Genomic DNA, 16098 nt, shown 5'->3' with positions numbered 1-16098 from the left:
CGCTCCCCTTTGTCGGCCAGGCTAGTTCGAAAGCGGGCGCCATCCCCCCCATCTCGCATGTCATGATGCTTCAGAAGTGTCGCAGAACTGGGGGTCTCAGCCCCTGATACGGAGCGCCGCCTCCCATATGCAAGATCGCATCGGCGCAACCCTCGCATATCACACAGCGCGATGCAATGTGTTTCGTTGCCTTGCAGGAACTAGACGGCTTCTGTTTCTGTGGCCCCTATGGCTGCCAATTTTAGGTGGTACCGCCGAGAGGACGTTGGAGGGTGCTGCCAAGACAGACGCATGATTCCCGAGACTTTTCTCTCGCGCATCCCGGATATCGCACCTTCAGTCCTCTTTAATCTATTTCCTCGTCTGTCACTGGGTCTGGCATTTTTTTTTTTCTCCTGTCACTCTTGCAATCTACTTTCATTCACTTTCTCGTTCTCTTATGGTTGGCTAGTTGTGTTCTTCCCTTGTATGTCTACAAGGCTTCCTTGTGTTTTTCTTCGCTTCATTTAGTACCTTCTTTCATACATGAACATCCTTCAACCCCTTCTCTTTCTTCTTTCCTTCGTTTCTTCTTCCTTTCCTTCTATTGCGGCTGGTCCGCAGGTCGATTGAACCGTCATGTCAAGCCCTCCGAGCGGTGCCTCTCCGACATCTTTTGATAGTCAGTTGCCTGGGTCAGCCGCCTTCCTCAATGCCAGCTCTACTGCCAATAGGGGCCCGGTCATCTCTACGCTGCCTTCCTCCAGCGTCATATCTAGCGATTCAGCTCAGGGCCTCCTAACGTCGAGCAAAGACGTCCTAGCTCTGGCCTCAGATACAACGCATAGCCCGCCTTCACAAACCCCCAGCACTTCGAGGTCGGGCCTTTCTGGGGAGGAAACCGTCGGCATTTCTTCAACCACAGTCGCTGAGTATAGAGGTTCGACGACGAGTGACAAGCCCGTGCTGCCTACGAAAGGCACCGACAGCAATCAAGCTGGCTCCTCCTCACCAGCACAAACGACATCCTCAGCAGAAGAGTCCTCCCCTCAAACCGTGTTATTGACCACAGTTTCGACCAGTAAGGCGCCCACGGCCACGCCGTCCAAGCAGACGCCTCTCACAGCCACGGTACCATCACCAAGCTCGGCCGCCGGTAGCGACATCGCACAGGAGATATCATCAGCGCCGGCAAAACCGTTGTCAGCCACCTCGCCTCCAGCTACAGCAGTTGCAGCGCAGCCTACCGATGACTCGACTCAGGAGCCGCAGGTCTTCAGCGCAGAATCCGTCGATCCCCCGGCCGAACCTTCAGTTCTGTCTTCTAATTCAGCAGCTTCCTCTGCTGAAGCGCCTTTGCCTGCTGCGGCAACTTCCTCTCCCCCAGCCACTTCGCCGTCAGCGTCAACGAGGGCAAAAGCCAACTCATCGACGCAGAAGCAACCACCAGTCGCTCCCACGGGGCCAGTCAATCAGCGCGTGTCTGCAGCCGATGTATTCATTGCATCGACCACGTCCGCCTCAGCTACGTCTTTGATTCCGATTCCGACATCAGCCTCTATTTCAACCTCTGCGCCAGATTCCGCGGCTATCCTTGCAGCCCCTTCTGGGGCCACATCAACGCCTGTATCTACAACAAGTGTGCCGCTTAGCGATTCTATACTAAGCGATACATATTCCAGCACAGCAACGGGAGAGAGTCTGACTACATCAGAGTCTGCTGGAGGCATTGCAGCCTTTCCCACGGTTGCCAGCACTCTTCCAGGGGGTTCGTTGGGAAGCAGCCCGTCGGCAGGTAGCCAGCCTACTGGAGAACCTATCGAGGATCCGGTTGGCTCAAGTACGAAACCACAAACAGGCACCATTGTCGGTGGCACAGTAGGCGGCATCGCCGCGGTTGCTCTCATCCTCATCCTACTTTGGCTTTGGAGAAGAAGGGTCGCAGACGGCGGACGGGGTTCGGGCAAGGAGGGTGGGTTTACCGAAAAGGGCTCTCCCAAGTCAATGGCGCAAAGGTTGGGAATGTTCACGACATTGAAAGCTGTCGGGCGCAATCTTGGCGAGAAACTTGGATCCCGTAATGTCAACATGGACAAGGGAAATTCTCAATTTCTCGAAGAGGCCATTGCTGAACCAGTCGAAGCTACGCTGCCGCCAGACCCGTTATGCCAGCATCCCGTCGCGCCCGGAAACAGGCAAGAGTTTCGAAAGGGACAAGGCACAAGTCTCGAACCTGGCAAGCTGAATCCGTTCTCAGATGCCAATTCTATGATATCGAGGACGGTGCCGCTGCCGCCTTCCCGATCCTCGATATTGAATCCTTTCAGCGATGACAACATGATTTTGCCTCCCCCTGTTTCGGCGTCAACCCGGCGGTCTAGGGGTCGATCTTTGGGCGGCCTTGGAAACTTTCAGGTCCCTAGGGGCCCTCCCCGGCCGCACTCTGTGCACCGAGAGTCTGTCCATGACCTTGAATCGATGGATCAGGACCGGGAGTCATTCATCGAGCGACGTGACAAGTTCCGGTCGGATCCGTTCGATTTGGAGCTACAGACCAACCAACTTTTCCCGCCAGGGGCTGCCGTCTCCACGAGGGCCAGCTCCGTGTACAGCGGCCAATTCCAGCAGAATTCTCACGACAGCTATACGTCACGGTATGTGAGCGGCTCCAGCATGGGCGATTGGGGGGCCGTCAAGGAAGAACCTGTTGGATCCGAAGGCCTGGTCGAGAGGGTTGACAGCCCTACTATTGCATGAAAACGGGAAGTGAAGGCAACGCTCCCTGGATCTTATGACAATGGAAAGGAGAGCTGTTGACCTCTTTTAAGTGGCGGATTCGTCAGTTGTCGGCAAGCCACGGTGAAGAATGTACAGTCTGAGGTGTTGGCACCCTGTTCAAAAGTTTTAGTCTGTATGAGTATGTAGATGATGGCATATGGCAGATAATACCCGCAGCAGATGATTGATTATAGTCTTGTTGCACGAGTCTTTTCAATCCAACGACCAAATTCACAGCCTCCTCGTGGTGTTGGTTCACTTTGTCTAGGTACTACTATATGATTTTGAAGTAGGAGCGTCATTCGATCGCTTGCTGGGCGAATGAATGTGGAAAATGCAGGCTAACGTACCTGCAGCCCCCTCGTGCGTCATCCTGCGTCGCGAGGTGTCCAATACCAACGAGGAGATGCCTCAAGAACAGCAACTTCAGCTGCAGGTGCATATAGATTATCGATAAGTCTTTTACAGAACCAAGCAAAGTTCTCTGGAGTTGATTCAAGCGCAAGCAGTGGCTCATGCCTTGGGTAAAAGTAAAAAAAAAAAAAAAAAAACGTGTCAACTTGTGCTTTGGGAAAATGTAGGGTAAGCTGTGAGGAGGAGGGGGGCCAGTCTGGTGTAAGTGGAGGTGAGTGATGAGCGGCTTCAAATGGATGTGTCGAGCTCTCTGGTGCCAAGCCAACAACAACTCAACCTGCCGTACCTATACTACCAAGAACCAGCATCTCAATACTTCACTAGACAAGTGTGTTCATACAAGTCATCTCAATCCACCCCTTCTGACACTTGTCGTCCCAACTAAGGTAGCCAACACCCGCAGCCATCGCCATCACTCCCTGTTCCTGTATGTAGGCACATATAAACATCTATATAAACAGCAGCATTACATCCTCATGGCACCTCCTCCAACCCATTCCCCCCCCCCCCCCCCCCTCACCACCACAACCCCAAATCTCCCACCCACATTAGTACTACACACACACACACAATGCACACACACAATGCACACACACTCATTTACTAGTACTCACACCAAAACGCCACATTACCTCACCGTCATCCAATCAAGGCCCCGGATCCAGCTTCAGAATTACCCTTTCGTGCAACGCGTTATCTCGACGCGGCACCAAACACAGCAACGACAAAGAAAAAGACCGTAAGAGAGAGTCGCGTCTTGCTTGATGACCTTTTGCCCGCTTGTCGTCGTTCAACACCACTCGGAGCGCGTTTCTCTGCGTGGGCGCGAAGACATCAAAAAGCCACCAGACACCTGACTCACCATCCGTCACGAATTTAGCAGACACACGTCAACAGTAAACACCAACAAGAGGGGAAACTCAAAGACAACGCGGAAAGAATCACTATCATTGACGCGACTAACTACTAGTATCACATTCAGTCTTTTTCTCTTTTCTTCCTCGGCCTTCACAAAAAAGAGGCCTGCCTGGCTCATACACCAGGAGGGGTAATCATCCAACCATCCCGTTCATACCGGCGTCTGCCAAAATCCCGCTGCTGTACCGCAGTATACACTGCCATGGAAGGGGGGGAAATGGCAAAGATAAACAAACAAACATAACGCATTCTGCGCGGAAGTGCCGCAGCTCAACTCCTTTTCCATCATCATGACCGTTCCGCATTGGCAATATCGAATGTCTCCAAACGGTCAGAGTTCGTGCCCTGCTCTTCTTCTAATCCTTTTCTCGATGGATGCTGCATCATAGAGGGCCATCTAATCGAGAACAAAAGTAAAAAGAAAAAAGAAAAAAGAAAAAAAACGCCAAAGGCCAGACATCCAAACAAAATATTAGCTCCTGACGTGGCCATCAAAGAGGGCGGAATAAAGCAAGAACAGATAGATGCATACAACAGGGGAGATTTGGGAGTGAGAATAAGAAACAAAAAGTTGTAGAAGAGAAACAGGATATAGGTGTGATAATAACTAAAATCAATAGGTGCCGTATACAGTACGGCATACGGTGTCGTGGTATCATGTACAAGAAGCAAACAGGTAGGGACAGTGAGGCATTGCGGGATGCTCGTCACAGATCGGGAGGCAAATGCTTCGTTGGGGTCATCAATGTCGAGGCTCATCAAACGTAAGGCGCTTCCTGGCCACGCTGCGCGGAGTGCGAGCGCCTGTGAGAGGATTGGGTGTCTTCCAGACCTTCTGAGCTGGGCTGGGCGTGATGTTGACAAAGTCGGCAAAGTCGAAGCCCTGTCCGGGGGTGTTGGGGAACGGATTGCCTCCGCCGGGCGTCGTCATCATGGCCGAGGGCAGATCCAGCTTGCTGTTCTTGGGCGGCGGCGTCGACGGGCGCTCCATCCGAGCCCTGTTTGTCTTGACCGCTGGCGAGGGCGACGCCGCCAGGTACAGCAGCAGATCGGCTCCCTCCTGGCCCGCCTCGGCACCGTCCGGCCTCTTCCGCAGGGACCGCGACTGCATTGGCGGCGTGCGAGGGGGGGAGGATCGGATGTTGGTGGCAAACGAGTGCGCTGGCAGGAGATCGTCATCCTCGTCGTCCGGGGCGGTGAAGTTTGGGTGAGCGCTCAGCTCATTGGTCATCCGCCGCTGCTGGAAGAAGGAGACGTCGGGCCCGGCCGAGGTGGTGAAGTGCTGCTGCCGGCGAGGCTTCATGGGGGACGGGTGCGTGAGCTGGTGCCCGTCCTTCCACAGCGTGTGACCGCCAAAGGACTTGTGCGGTGTCGGGGAGCCGCGGAAGCGCTTTGTCGGACTCGAGGCGTTGTTGTCAAACGAGGCAAAGTACGTGCGTTTGCGGTGGCCGGAGCTGCCATTGCTCGAGCCGACGGCATCGGAGAACAAGGGCGCCTTGAGAGGAGAGCTCATCAGCGTCTTGGTCGGGTACGGCAGGTCGGATGCACTTGACGAGGAGTCGGACAGGACATCGCCCTCGTAGAGACGCTTGCGTCGGATCTCCTCCTCCACCTTGGGTTCTATGATGTCGAGCGTCAGGTCTTCCCAGCCATGCTTGGTCTTGAATTGCGCGAGTGCGAGGCGGTTCTGGAGTCGGCGGGCAATCTGCGTCGAGGGTTCGTCTGTTAGTGAAAGTGGCCGATTCGGAAGCGGAAAAAAAAAGAGAAGAGATAAGGTAGGAAAAAGAAAAAGAAAGATTAAAAAGTAACACAATGGAGCCGCAATTGATGCCGCAGAAGAAAATCAGATGAAAAATCAACGACTGGGAGAGGGAGGGCGAGAGGCATGGCATACCTTGCTGACTTCTGCACGCTTCAGGACGCAGTCGGCGACATCCTGCGGCTGCTTCTTCAAAGGCGAGGCCATCGTTAACTACCAAAAAACCGGCGAGAACGCCCCTAGCATCTGCAGCCGTAAGGAGGCCCGGACGAGGTCTGCTGCGTCTGCAAAGTCTCGTGCAAAACAAAGTACAGGCCAACAGGCTTCGTCTGCTGCTCACGCTGCTTCTGTTGCCTCTGGTTTGCGACGGGTGAAGCAGGAGTTGGGCGGAGGTGCAGGGCGGCGAACGAGGTGATGAGGGAGGGCAAAGTGTGTGTGCGTGAAAGACGGAAAGAAGGTGGAGTGCGAAAAAGGACCCGACCAGATGGAGCGGCTCTGCTCTGGTCAGCTCTGGCTCTGGCACTGGCTGACTGTGGCTGTAGGCTGCAGGCGGTAGGCGGTAGGCGGTAGGCGGTATGCGGTACCTACCTAGCCAGGCGGAGGGAGAGCTGGAGCTGGAGCTGGAGGCTTGCAGCAGTCGAGCCCTGCTGCAGCAGCAGCGCCAATAGCGGCCTGGGGCTGGGGCTGGGGCTTGTCGCGCAGGGTCGGGCACCTAACCAGTGGGTGAGCGAGCCGGTACAGGCGGCCCCTACAAGGGCGCTGGGCAGGCTGCTAGGCTGCTGTGGGCAACCGGTCGGTCAGGTCCATGGGTGCTAGAGGGGCTTGAGCTGGCACTAACGGGGCGCTGTGTGTAGGTTGGGCTCAACTCAACTGGGTTCGGCCGCTGGTTGACGAGGAGTGCAGGTGAGGAGAGGGCGGGAGACGGGAGAGGTGAGGTGACTGCTGGGCTCTGTTTGGTTGGTTGCCTTTCTGTTACGCACGGGCAAAGGATCAGATCTGACGATGACTGCTGCCACGTAGTAGACCAGAAAGGCGTGGTTGACGGGCTGGGGGGCCTAGTAGTTGTTGCTGCTGAACATCAAGTTACAGGTCAGGACGTTTGATGTCTTTTTGCCTGAGGATTGCGAGAATTTGATACTCAACACAAGATATGCAGCAGTGACCTCCAAGCTGATTTACTCCGAACACTTGTCTCACCGCAACACTGCTGCTACAATGTCCTGCTCTACAGCAGTTGAATGGATTTTTAATCTTGCTCTGAGACATCCAACACCCGGCTTCGGCGGGCCTGCCACAGAGATGCTGCCGTTGCTGCAGTTTCGAGACATGTGGGCTGTTCTCCCTCTTCCCTCTTCCCTGTCCCTGCCATTGTCTCAGTCCGTACGACACAATGTATGTACTCACCATGTGTGACCAATTTGCAACTTACTCATTAGTCCAATCCGTATCCCTTCTTTTGGCATTGCAAAGTGATGATAGTCCCCCAAATTGCTCGCATTCCTCCGCAAGAGCGGTTTCGTGTGCACTGGACAAAGAATGGACATGGCCATGGGCTGATCGCTGACATACATGTATGGATGTACCTTACCCTCGGTTGGCTCGACAGCCCCTGCAGCGGGCATCATGCAAGCTCAGCTGTTTGCTCTACTATTTGCAGCAATGATAGGCCGGGATCACAAGGGAACAAAGAGACGGCGACCATCTTCACTGGGGCATGCTCGTGCCCATCTCGATACCGACGAGATGCACTTGGACGGGGCAAAAACAATCCGGCGATAGCACCAAGGTGTGTAGAACTCGGTCAAACAGTGATGGCAAAAAGCGACTGTCGATAACCGCGGAAAGGAGATGACACTCGTACAGAGTTCCTGATCGATTGCCGTGGGTGTTGCACGTACTACTACCCGTGGACATATAGGCAGGTAGTCACGGGCGACGCCCCTCTTGAATCCTCAGTGGACGACGAGTTGCACGATTAGCAGCGCGGCAGTTCTTGGCAGGGATGTGCAAATCATGCGAACAGTATTTCCGAAGCGGTTTGCTTGCTTCATGACCCATCGAGGGACTGAAGAAATCATTGGGGGATGAGTCTGTGAGTCTGCAGCTTGGCTTCCCTTCATTGGACGAGGCAAGTGGCAAATGGAAGAGGGTTCATCGTCCCAGAACGGGTTGCAGAGGAGGACTGCATGCGGAGGAGCTCTTCGTGATGAGGGGGACTGGAAAGTGTGGCCTCACACGTGGAGAGATTGTGACAGGTTCCATCGCGATACAGTCCATCCACTTACGGATACCGTCAGCAAAGACGAGGCTTGGTTGGCTAGCAACGCTTCGTAGTGAAGTCGATGCTGTAGAGAGACACTTCGTGAGCCTAAATATGAGAGACCAAAATAGAAAGAAAATCCAAAAGAAAAAAAGAGATGGAGATGCCGGTTTTTGGTCCGCATGCGGATGGTGATGCATTAGATGTGGCTGTTTGATCGTCAGAAGATGAAAGAGAGGGGCATAGTCAGTTTTGGCAGGTTAGACTCCATGGGGCTTAGAGCCGTGAAGTCTTGCTCGCCAAAAACAAGAGGTCCTTCCTATTACCTACTATACTATAGTAGGTTCGGGGCCAAGGCTGTTTCAGGCAATGTGCAAGAGGGCGTGATCAAGTGAGAGTGCCGCGAAAAGTCTAAAGGGCGGCGAACGACTTGAAGATGTCTGAATGGTTGGATGGGATGAGGTGAGACGTGATGGAAGAGTCAAGTGCTACCATAAGCTCAACCTCGGACTCGTCTTGTCATCTCCTCATTAGGTACCTTACTCTGCCATCGGGGCTATTTGTGTACATGTACTAGATACACCTTGGTCAGGCACCAAGTTGTAAGCGGTACCTGTGCCTGGGCAGAGATTCCATTGGAATGTAGAAACTTGGAGTTCATCCTCTGGTCCTGGATCCATCTCTTAGCGCTGAGCCGTAGCGAACGTCTAGCGCTCTACTACTACTACCTACTACCTTAGTACTATTATCGTATCACGCCATGCGCATGTTCCTTGGCAATTCGTGGATCTGGCGATGCAGGCACTTTAAGCTAGCGCCTCCAATCGGCGATCAAGGTCGGGGCGGGTTGCTGAAAAGCTGGCGGCCGTTTTGATTGCAGCTGGAGCCGGGGCTGGAGCTTTGGTGAAGAACGAGCCTTGCGCTGGACTGGACGAGAAAGAAGAGGAGGAGGAGGAGGAGGGGAGATGACAGGGGACTGGAGGTGGGAGAGTCAAAGGTAGGTAACATCCATCACTCACTGGCTGACGTGGAGGGTTGAGGAGGTTCATCGTCTTCTTCAGGCTATACTCGTACATCCATGCATACATGTAGAGACTGACAGGCATCATGGACGCTGTCAAGAGCTTCATCATCACTTGGCCTGGGATTTATCCTAATGGAGGTGAGGAGTCGCAATGTCCACACATTCACCCCCCAATGCCTAATGCGGATCTGATATGCACTATCCAGCCAGTCGAAAGTCGCTCTCATGAGAAAGCCGTTTCGGATGCATGAGGCATTGCCTGCGTGTCCTTTGATGACGCCATGACTTTGAGTAGCGCTAGGAGTACCTAGGTTACTAGGTACCTTATATGAACTTTCAGGTTGCTTGAGTCGGTAAGGAAGTTTTTCTCCTATCATGATAATGGTGGTGCTGTTGCCGCTGGTGCTACCAAGGTGTTGTTAACGCATGAGGTAGGTATTACTGCATGGCCTTATCAGTCAGTACGCGTATGTACAAGAGGAGTAGCACAAATTGAGGTTGTAATCTTGCTGCATGTTCGCGGTGATCACCAAGATCCATGGATGCCTCTGGCATGGTGTTTTCGGCGCGGGTCTCATTGCCGACCTACAGTATTAGTACGTACTTGCTGATGGGAACAACATGAAATCGCCACGGGTTTCAAAATCCCATCTGCCAGCCGCGTGGCGCCTCCAACCAGGGTAGAGTGATTCAAGACGCAAGCCTCGATTTTCTCTGGATTTCCAGAACCGGCGCAGCAAAAGACGATTGCAGATGGAAGACCAGAGAATGAGGGTGGGGGGGTTTGCAAGGTTGGCCTGGACCGTACGTACGAGTCGCATATCGTGTTTACCTATCGTACCTTATGCACGCCGAGCCGATGCCGTCCACACCACCACTCACAGCCACGCCCTTTTCTCCTGCAGCCGACGTCTAGGCCTACGTACGAGTTATTATCATTACTTACCTACTGTACTTGCCAATCTATGAATCTGCCAAGGATTTCCTTGCTTTTTATTTACCCCCTAGCAGCTGCAGCGACTGTGTTTGGAGCATTGATTCCCTGTTCGTGGCAGAAATTTCCGATAAAGAAACAGCAGTCTGGATTGTAGATGGGACGAAGCGAAGCGATGCAAGGGGTTGGGATTCCTCCAATTGCCCTGCCGCCATTGTTCCTTATTCCCAATTCCCGCTCTTTATCTCGTCAAGCTCGTATAACCCTCGCAATGATCCTCCGTATACTGTACAGTACCTCACAATGGAAGAAAGCTCTTGCAGCAGCCCATCATGGCGATCAGTTAGTGCGTGTCCGTACCGTTTCTGTACGATCTGCCCAGCACCACATGCACACACACACACACACACACACACCTCTACACCCTCTTCGTAGGGCCGCTTCGTTTGACATTGATACCCCCCTGGTATTAACCATTAATAGCGCCACGGCATTTCCCATCCATCGCAGCCTCGAATTGGCCAATCCCTCCCGTCTTTTGCATTGGCGCTTCTGTTTCTGCGGTTTCCCCCCCCACAAGGCCTCCCAAAGCCGTCGAAGGAGGGAAAAAATAGATAGAGCTACTGGATTGAAATCCCGGGCCGCTGCGACGTCATCGTTACGGGCTGCAATCTCGACAAGGCCAGTTTGGCCGAGCTTGTCCTCGCTTCTTGTCCTTGGTTTGTTCCTTGTCTGCACGCAGGCGGATACGGGGGTGGGAAGCAAGCAGCAAGATGGATTGAATAATACTAGAGAGAGAGAAGAGAGAGAGGGAAAAGAGAGAGGGCTTGGATGTGCTCCGCACGGCAATGCCAATCCGTCCAGATGCTACGTAGCAAGAAAAGCAGCACGGCAAGCAGAGCAAGCTGCCCGGCATAATACCAAGGCTCTACTGTAATGATGGGGACCGGGTTACAGGTCATAATGCTACACACACACACTGACTGCACTTGTACGAGCCCGTCCGCCAACAAGGGGAGGATAATATGACATGGAGCTTCTCCTGACCTGACGCTTATCACAGCCTCTCTCTCTATCTCTCTGCCTCTCTGCCTCCTTCTTCTTCCACCCTCCTCCTCCCCCTCTGCATCTCGACTGGTGACGCGTGTGCGGCCCAAACGCCGATCCCTCTTTTCTCATCCTTTCTGACCATCTCTCTCCTCGACTCTCCATTGAATCCAGCTTGCTCTCATATCAATTCGACCGCCCACTCGTAAAAGCACCAGGCAAAGCTCGCACGCAAGGTCGGCCGCAACAAGCGCCTACCGTCCGCTCGCTTGCTCGCTCTCGTCCCCCAGCTGCTGTGGCACCAGGTCGAGGCTGCTGCATTGGCCCTTTTATCTTCTTCCTCTCGCTTGCCTCGAGTGTCTCCTCTCTCCTGTCCATCTCTCCCGCTCTCCCTCCCTCTCTCTCTCTCTCCCTCTCTCCAAGGCTTCCAGACCTGATCCTGCCCTCAGCACCCTCCAATTGGGACACGCCTTGCGCTTTCGACCTCCTGACGCTGCCTCGAACCTGTTGCGACCCTGAGATCCTTGACCCTCCCAGACGTCAGCATCCATCGAACCAACCAGCGCAGATTCGTGTCAGCCGCAGCCCTCCCGACGCAAAAAGGACGGGCATCTATCGCTTCTACTCTACACTGTACCTTAGTATCTGCCTTTACCTTACACTCTCTACAGCACGGATTACACATCGCCTCTGGGAGACAGTCGGCAATCTGCGACTCACCAACTGCAGTCGCCGTGTGGTTTCTTTTCTCTTTTTTTTTTGGTCAATGCAGCTGGAGATTCACCTCGCCTAGCGCCTTGTCCTTCGCTTTCTTGGCGCGGCTGAGTGACAGCTCATCTTAGATCTGACGGCTTTTGGTTTCGTTTCACCAAGGCCCTCCTCTTCACCCTGATTGATTGCGGCAGAGGGACAAACAAGCCGGCAGGCACCCATTCTCTGCTTCTGCTGAAAGAAGAACCGCAGACGAGGGCCAGATTCACTCGTTGCCGGACAGCATATACATACGTACTCTCAACTCTCTCCATCTTCGCCTCATCTCAGCAGCCATGGCCCCGTCATTCCTCTCCCTCAGAGACCTGCGTCGTCGATCCAAGGCAAGCTTCCGGACCGAAACCTCGACCGATGCATCCAGCGATGGTGCTTTGAGCCACGACACTCACGACACCGCCCCGTCCAGCGGCTCATCAACGCCGCCCTCAGTGGCCCAGCAGTCGGATCCCGCGCTCAATCTCCAGGTCAAGGACAGCAATGGGTCTGGCCAGTCCGCGGCACAGGCTCCCACCCGGCCCATGATGGTGCCCAGCGGGAACTCGAGTCGGTACAGCGTCTCAGGCATGTCTGGCCTGGGATCTCCTTCGCCCAACGGGAGGACCAACCTGCCAGTGTCCCAGTATGCTCCGCGTGTCTCGAACATCTCGGACGGCGCATGGGTAAGTTTGCGCAAAACCACTTGTCTACATACATATTATCTGTCCCCCCTTGGCTGGGCATTTCACCTGGCCTCTCACTACGGAATCGCCTCGCCGTTGTAACCGGTTGTCTTGTTTGGAGTTTGCTCACTGCGAAAAAAGGAGGGGGGGGGGGGGGGGGGGGCTTGCGTTTTTGTAATGACAAGGTTGCTAATTCTCTTGTCTCAGGTATACCAAAAGGTTCTCTTGCTGCACGGCGCAGTGGGAGAGTCGCAGCAGAATCACCTCGAAGGAACTCTCATCATCAGCAGACAGGACGACGCCTTCCCACCAACGAGCTGGCCTGTGTGCGATTCCAACTTCAAGGCTCTCGTCTACCTTCAACCCGGCCCCAACAAGATCAGACTTGAATTCTCCAGCCCCAAGCTTGCCAACAGCTCATCCTCCAACCCAATCCATGTCTCGTACTTTACCTTTCACATGGTGCCTTCATTGAATGCACCACCGCTGCAGCTGGCCATTGTCCTAGGCAAGGACTCACCCGGGACCTTTGATGCCACGCCGTCGCGTGCTGAACGGGAAGGAAATGGTCTGGATACGGCTATTAAGAAGTTCCGAATGGCAGCCTACCTCTGGCAGGCCTTCACCGCAGAGCAGATGTGGAGGCACAAGCTTGGGCGGCGGACGTTTCGATTCGAGGAGGAGTGGACGTCGGGCTCTGCCAATTACCGCGATAGGGAGAGTGGCACCATGCGATCTGAGGCCCGCGTTCACGTAATCCGGTCCGACAAGACGGTGGCAGAGTTGCGGGACCTCAACAAGGCGCAGCAGTACGACAAGGCCACGGACAAGAATGCCCTCTTTGACATTGCCGCTTCAGCAGTGAAGAAGCAGCTGAACCCGTTGCCGGGCCAGACCCAATACGTTGCGGTTCTCCTGCTCGATGCCCACTGGGACAAGGACGCCAAAACCATACGCGGTCACGCCGCGCTCGGGGGCGGCAGCGGAGATTTGCAACTGGGCATTTTTGGGTCACACTGCCTGCACAGCTACCCCAGCTGCTTCGAGGAGGTGGTGCCGGCCTTCACCGATTGCACGCCAACGGACACTGCGTATGTGGCTAACGACTGCAACGAGGCGGGGAGCTCCTGGGAAGCTGCCAATATTGGCATCGGCGCGCATTTGCACGAGGTTGGCCATTTGTTTGGATGCCCACACCAGGAAGGAGGAATCATGCTCAGAGACTACGTCGTTCTCAATCGGAGCTTTGTAGCTCGTGAAGCATATTCCACCAGGACCAAGTCCAAGGGGGGTTTGGCCCTGCAAGCCGACGAGTGTGGCTGGCATCGCCTGGACTGCCTTCGCTTCCGAGCGCATCCTGCCTTTAGGCTACCCAACGACCCCCCGATGAATCCCGACGAGAGCGTCCAGGCCTTTGCTATCGACGGCGGCAACGTTCTGACCGTGGCACAGACTGGGATCGCCTTTATCGAAATCTACGGAGAGGGAGATGATGTCTGCCGCTCATGGATCGAGTACATGCCAGATACCAATACCCCCATCCAGCGGCAAGTGACGTTGATCGAGCAGGACTTGCGAGCTCGCTTGCCGGAGGCCAAGAGAAAGGGACGCATAAGGGTGTCCATCAAGTCTCACGGCGGAGGGTCCCTGGATATCGACGACTTCAAGGCGTTTGCATCAAAGTCGTCATCGGTGAAGCTGCCGGGTGGCAAGCTGGCGTTCCGGTGCAAGAGCCTCGGGCACTCCAAGATGCAAGGCAGCGAGCCCCACGAGGTTATTTTCACCAGCGCTCTGAAGCAGGACCGCGTCATGTCTCGTGTCATTGTGTACCATGGCCGAGCATTGGACGGACTCGAATTCGTCTACGACGATAACTCGACGCAATTGTTTGGGAAGAGGGGAGGAAAGGTGGGGGGAGACACCTTTGAATTTGGTGAGTTTGTCGGCTTCGAGAGCGAATTGAGGAGACCCAGGCTGACATGAATGTGGTAGATGTCCGGCGCGGAGAGTACCTCACAGGGTTCGTCGTGAGGGCCGGCTTTTGGATCGACGGCGTCCAGCTCTTGACCAGCCTCGGTAGGAAGTCTGCCATGTTTGGCAATGCCCATGGAGGTTCTGCGTAAGTCACTTTGGTCCATGTAGTAAGGTAGATGAGAACAGCGAGATCAGACTGACCATTCGAGACAGACACACTCTGTTGCCTCCTCGGGGCTTTTCTATCTGTGGCGTTGCCGGCACATGCGGTCCGTGGGTCGACGGCTTTTCCATTCTCATCAAGCATTAGGCCCGCGTCGACTTGGACGCAGGACGAGACGAAAAACAGAGGCATATATTATGCATCTTACATCCCATTTATGGATTACTCGAGCATTTGGACCTAGCTTTGCCTTGGACGGTCTTGTTTTTGGGTTTTCAGTAGCAATACACTGGGGGAGACAACTAATGGGTCGATCAGAGGCCAGGAAGGATGCACAAACCGGCTGTTCATACACGAAGAAAATTAGGACAAGGAGGTGAGGCACAGGCTGATTTGGACCTTGTGCCCGGCGTTTTGGTTGAATTTTGTCGCTCCCTTTCAGCTCTACTTTTTTCATATGTCGCTGGGATTGAGCAAACATATCCGAGGGAGGAAGAAGACGATAAGATTGTCAACTCTGGATTGTAAAAAGGTTACAGCCGGGCAGGAACTGTTGGTACATGATTTGGGAGGCTTAGTGGTGTGCAGCATTGGTATCATCCGTCTCCGTTTGTATTTCCAGCCTATGCCTGATTGCAGGCATTATAGGATTTTTGGCGTCAGGCTAGAATAATAATCGCTATAGGATATTGCTGCACATTGATGCATGGTGCTATGGATTGGAGATCGTGTGAGTGAACACTGGGCGTGATGCAGCCCGGCGAGCATTTGCATGTGACGGCATGGCCTTAAGCTTGGATGACCATGGCAGCATCACATGGAGCGCCACATGCACAGCCTCCGGGCTGGGGGGGGCTGAGCATGCCGCTTTCTTGCCTTGACTCGATGCTTTTTGCTCTTTGAGAGTCATCAAGTTGCCTAGGAGTTCAGCTGGTTCTCTCTCTCAACACGGGGTGCTATTGAGGTTAGGGTCAGAGAGGGAAAAGACAAAAAAGCAAGGCAAAAAAATAAAAAACCGGGCGTTGGGAAACGATGACGGCATGCCGCGCCCATCCTCCCTCCACGTTTGGCCCCTCGTGCTACCAAGGTACTGGATGCGATGCTGCACTGTGCCCGTTTTGCTACGTATTAGTATAACATTTCTTCATTCTGTGTGATGCTGGGAGTAGTGGATGTATGGTGTATGTAAAGAGCTGTTCTAGTCTACTTGTTGGGGTTAGGCTGTCGCTTTACTGCCAGCTGTGAGGTCCTTTGAATCACTGTGATTCTGCTGTTTTTCCTGCTGTCGTTCTCTGTGAGCATCATCGGCCAGTCATGCATGGTGTATGTATTACATATATGCGCATGTGTGTGTGTGTGTGTGTGTGTGTTGAAGTGCGCGAAAGAGAAAGAGCTGTGCATCATTGATTGACGTTGAC

The 16098-nt window shown here is 54.0% G+C and overlaps 2 protein-coding genes across 2 annotated transcripts; one reads left to right on the top strand and one right to left on the bottom strand.

The window, feature by feature from the left end:
- Positions 1 to 4831: 4831 nt before the first annotated feature.
- TRIREDRAFT_77425 (uncharacterized protein) lies at positions 4832 to 6055 on the bottom strand (the record flags this gene model as incomplete). The annotated part of the gene is made up of 2 exons (XM_006964848.1): positions 4832 to 5794; positions 5984 to 6055. 2 exons carry the CDS (start codon positions 6053 to 6055, stop codon positions 4832 to 4834), a joined length of 1035 nt encoding a protein of 344 aa, XP_006964910.1.
- A 6104-nt stretch (positions 6056 to 12159) lies between these two features.
- On the top strand, positions 12160 to 14666 carry TRIREDRAFT_77423 (uncharacterized protein; the record flags this gene model as incomplete). Its single annotated transcript, XM_006965011.1, has 3 exons — positions 12160 to 12543; positions 12802 to 14476; positions 14536 to 14666. The coding sequence occupies 3 exons, from the start codon at positions 12160 to 12162 to the stop codon at positions 14664 to 14666; spliced, it is 2190 nt and encodes a 729-aa protein (XP_006965073.1).
- Between the last annotated feature and the right edge of the window lie 1432 nt (positions 14667 to 16098).

Source organism: Trichoderma reesei, assembly GCF_000167675.1.
Source record: "Trichoderma reesei QM6a unplaced genomic scaffold TRIREscaffold_8, whole genome shotgun sequence".
In the NCBI taxonomy this organism is placed as follows: domain Eukaryota; kingdom Fungi; phylum Ascomycota; class Sordariomycetes; order Hypocreales; family Hypocreaceae; genus Trichoderma; species Trichoderma reesei.
Note: the sequence above shows the minus strand (reverse complement) of the source record. Positions and strands in the feature narration are given on the sequence as shown.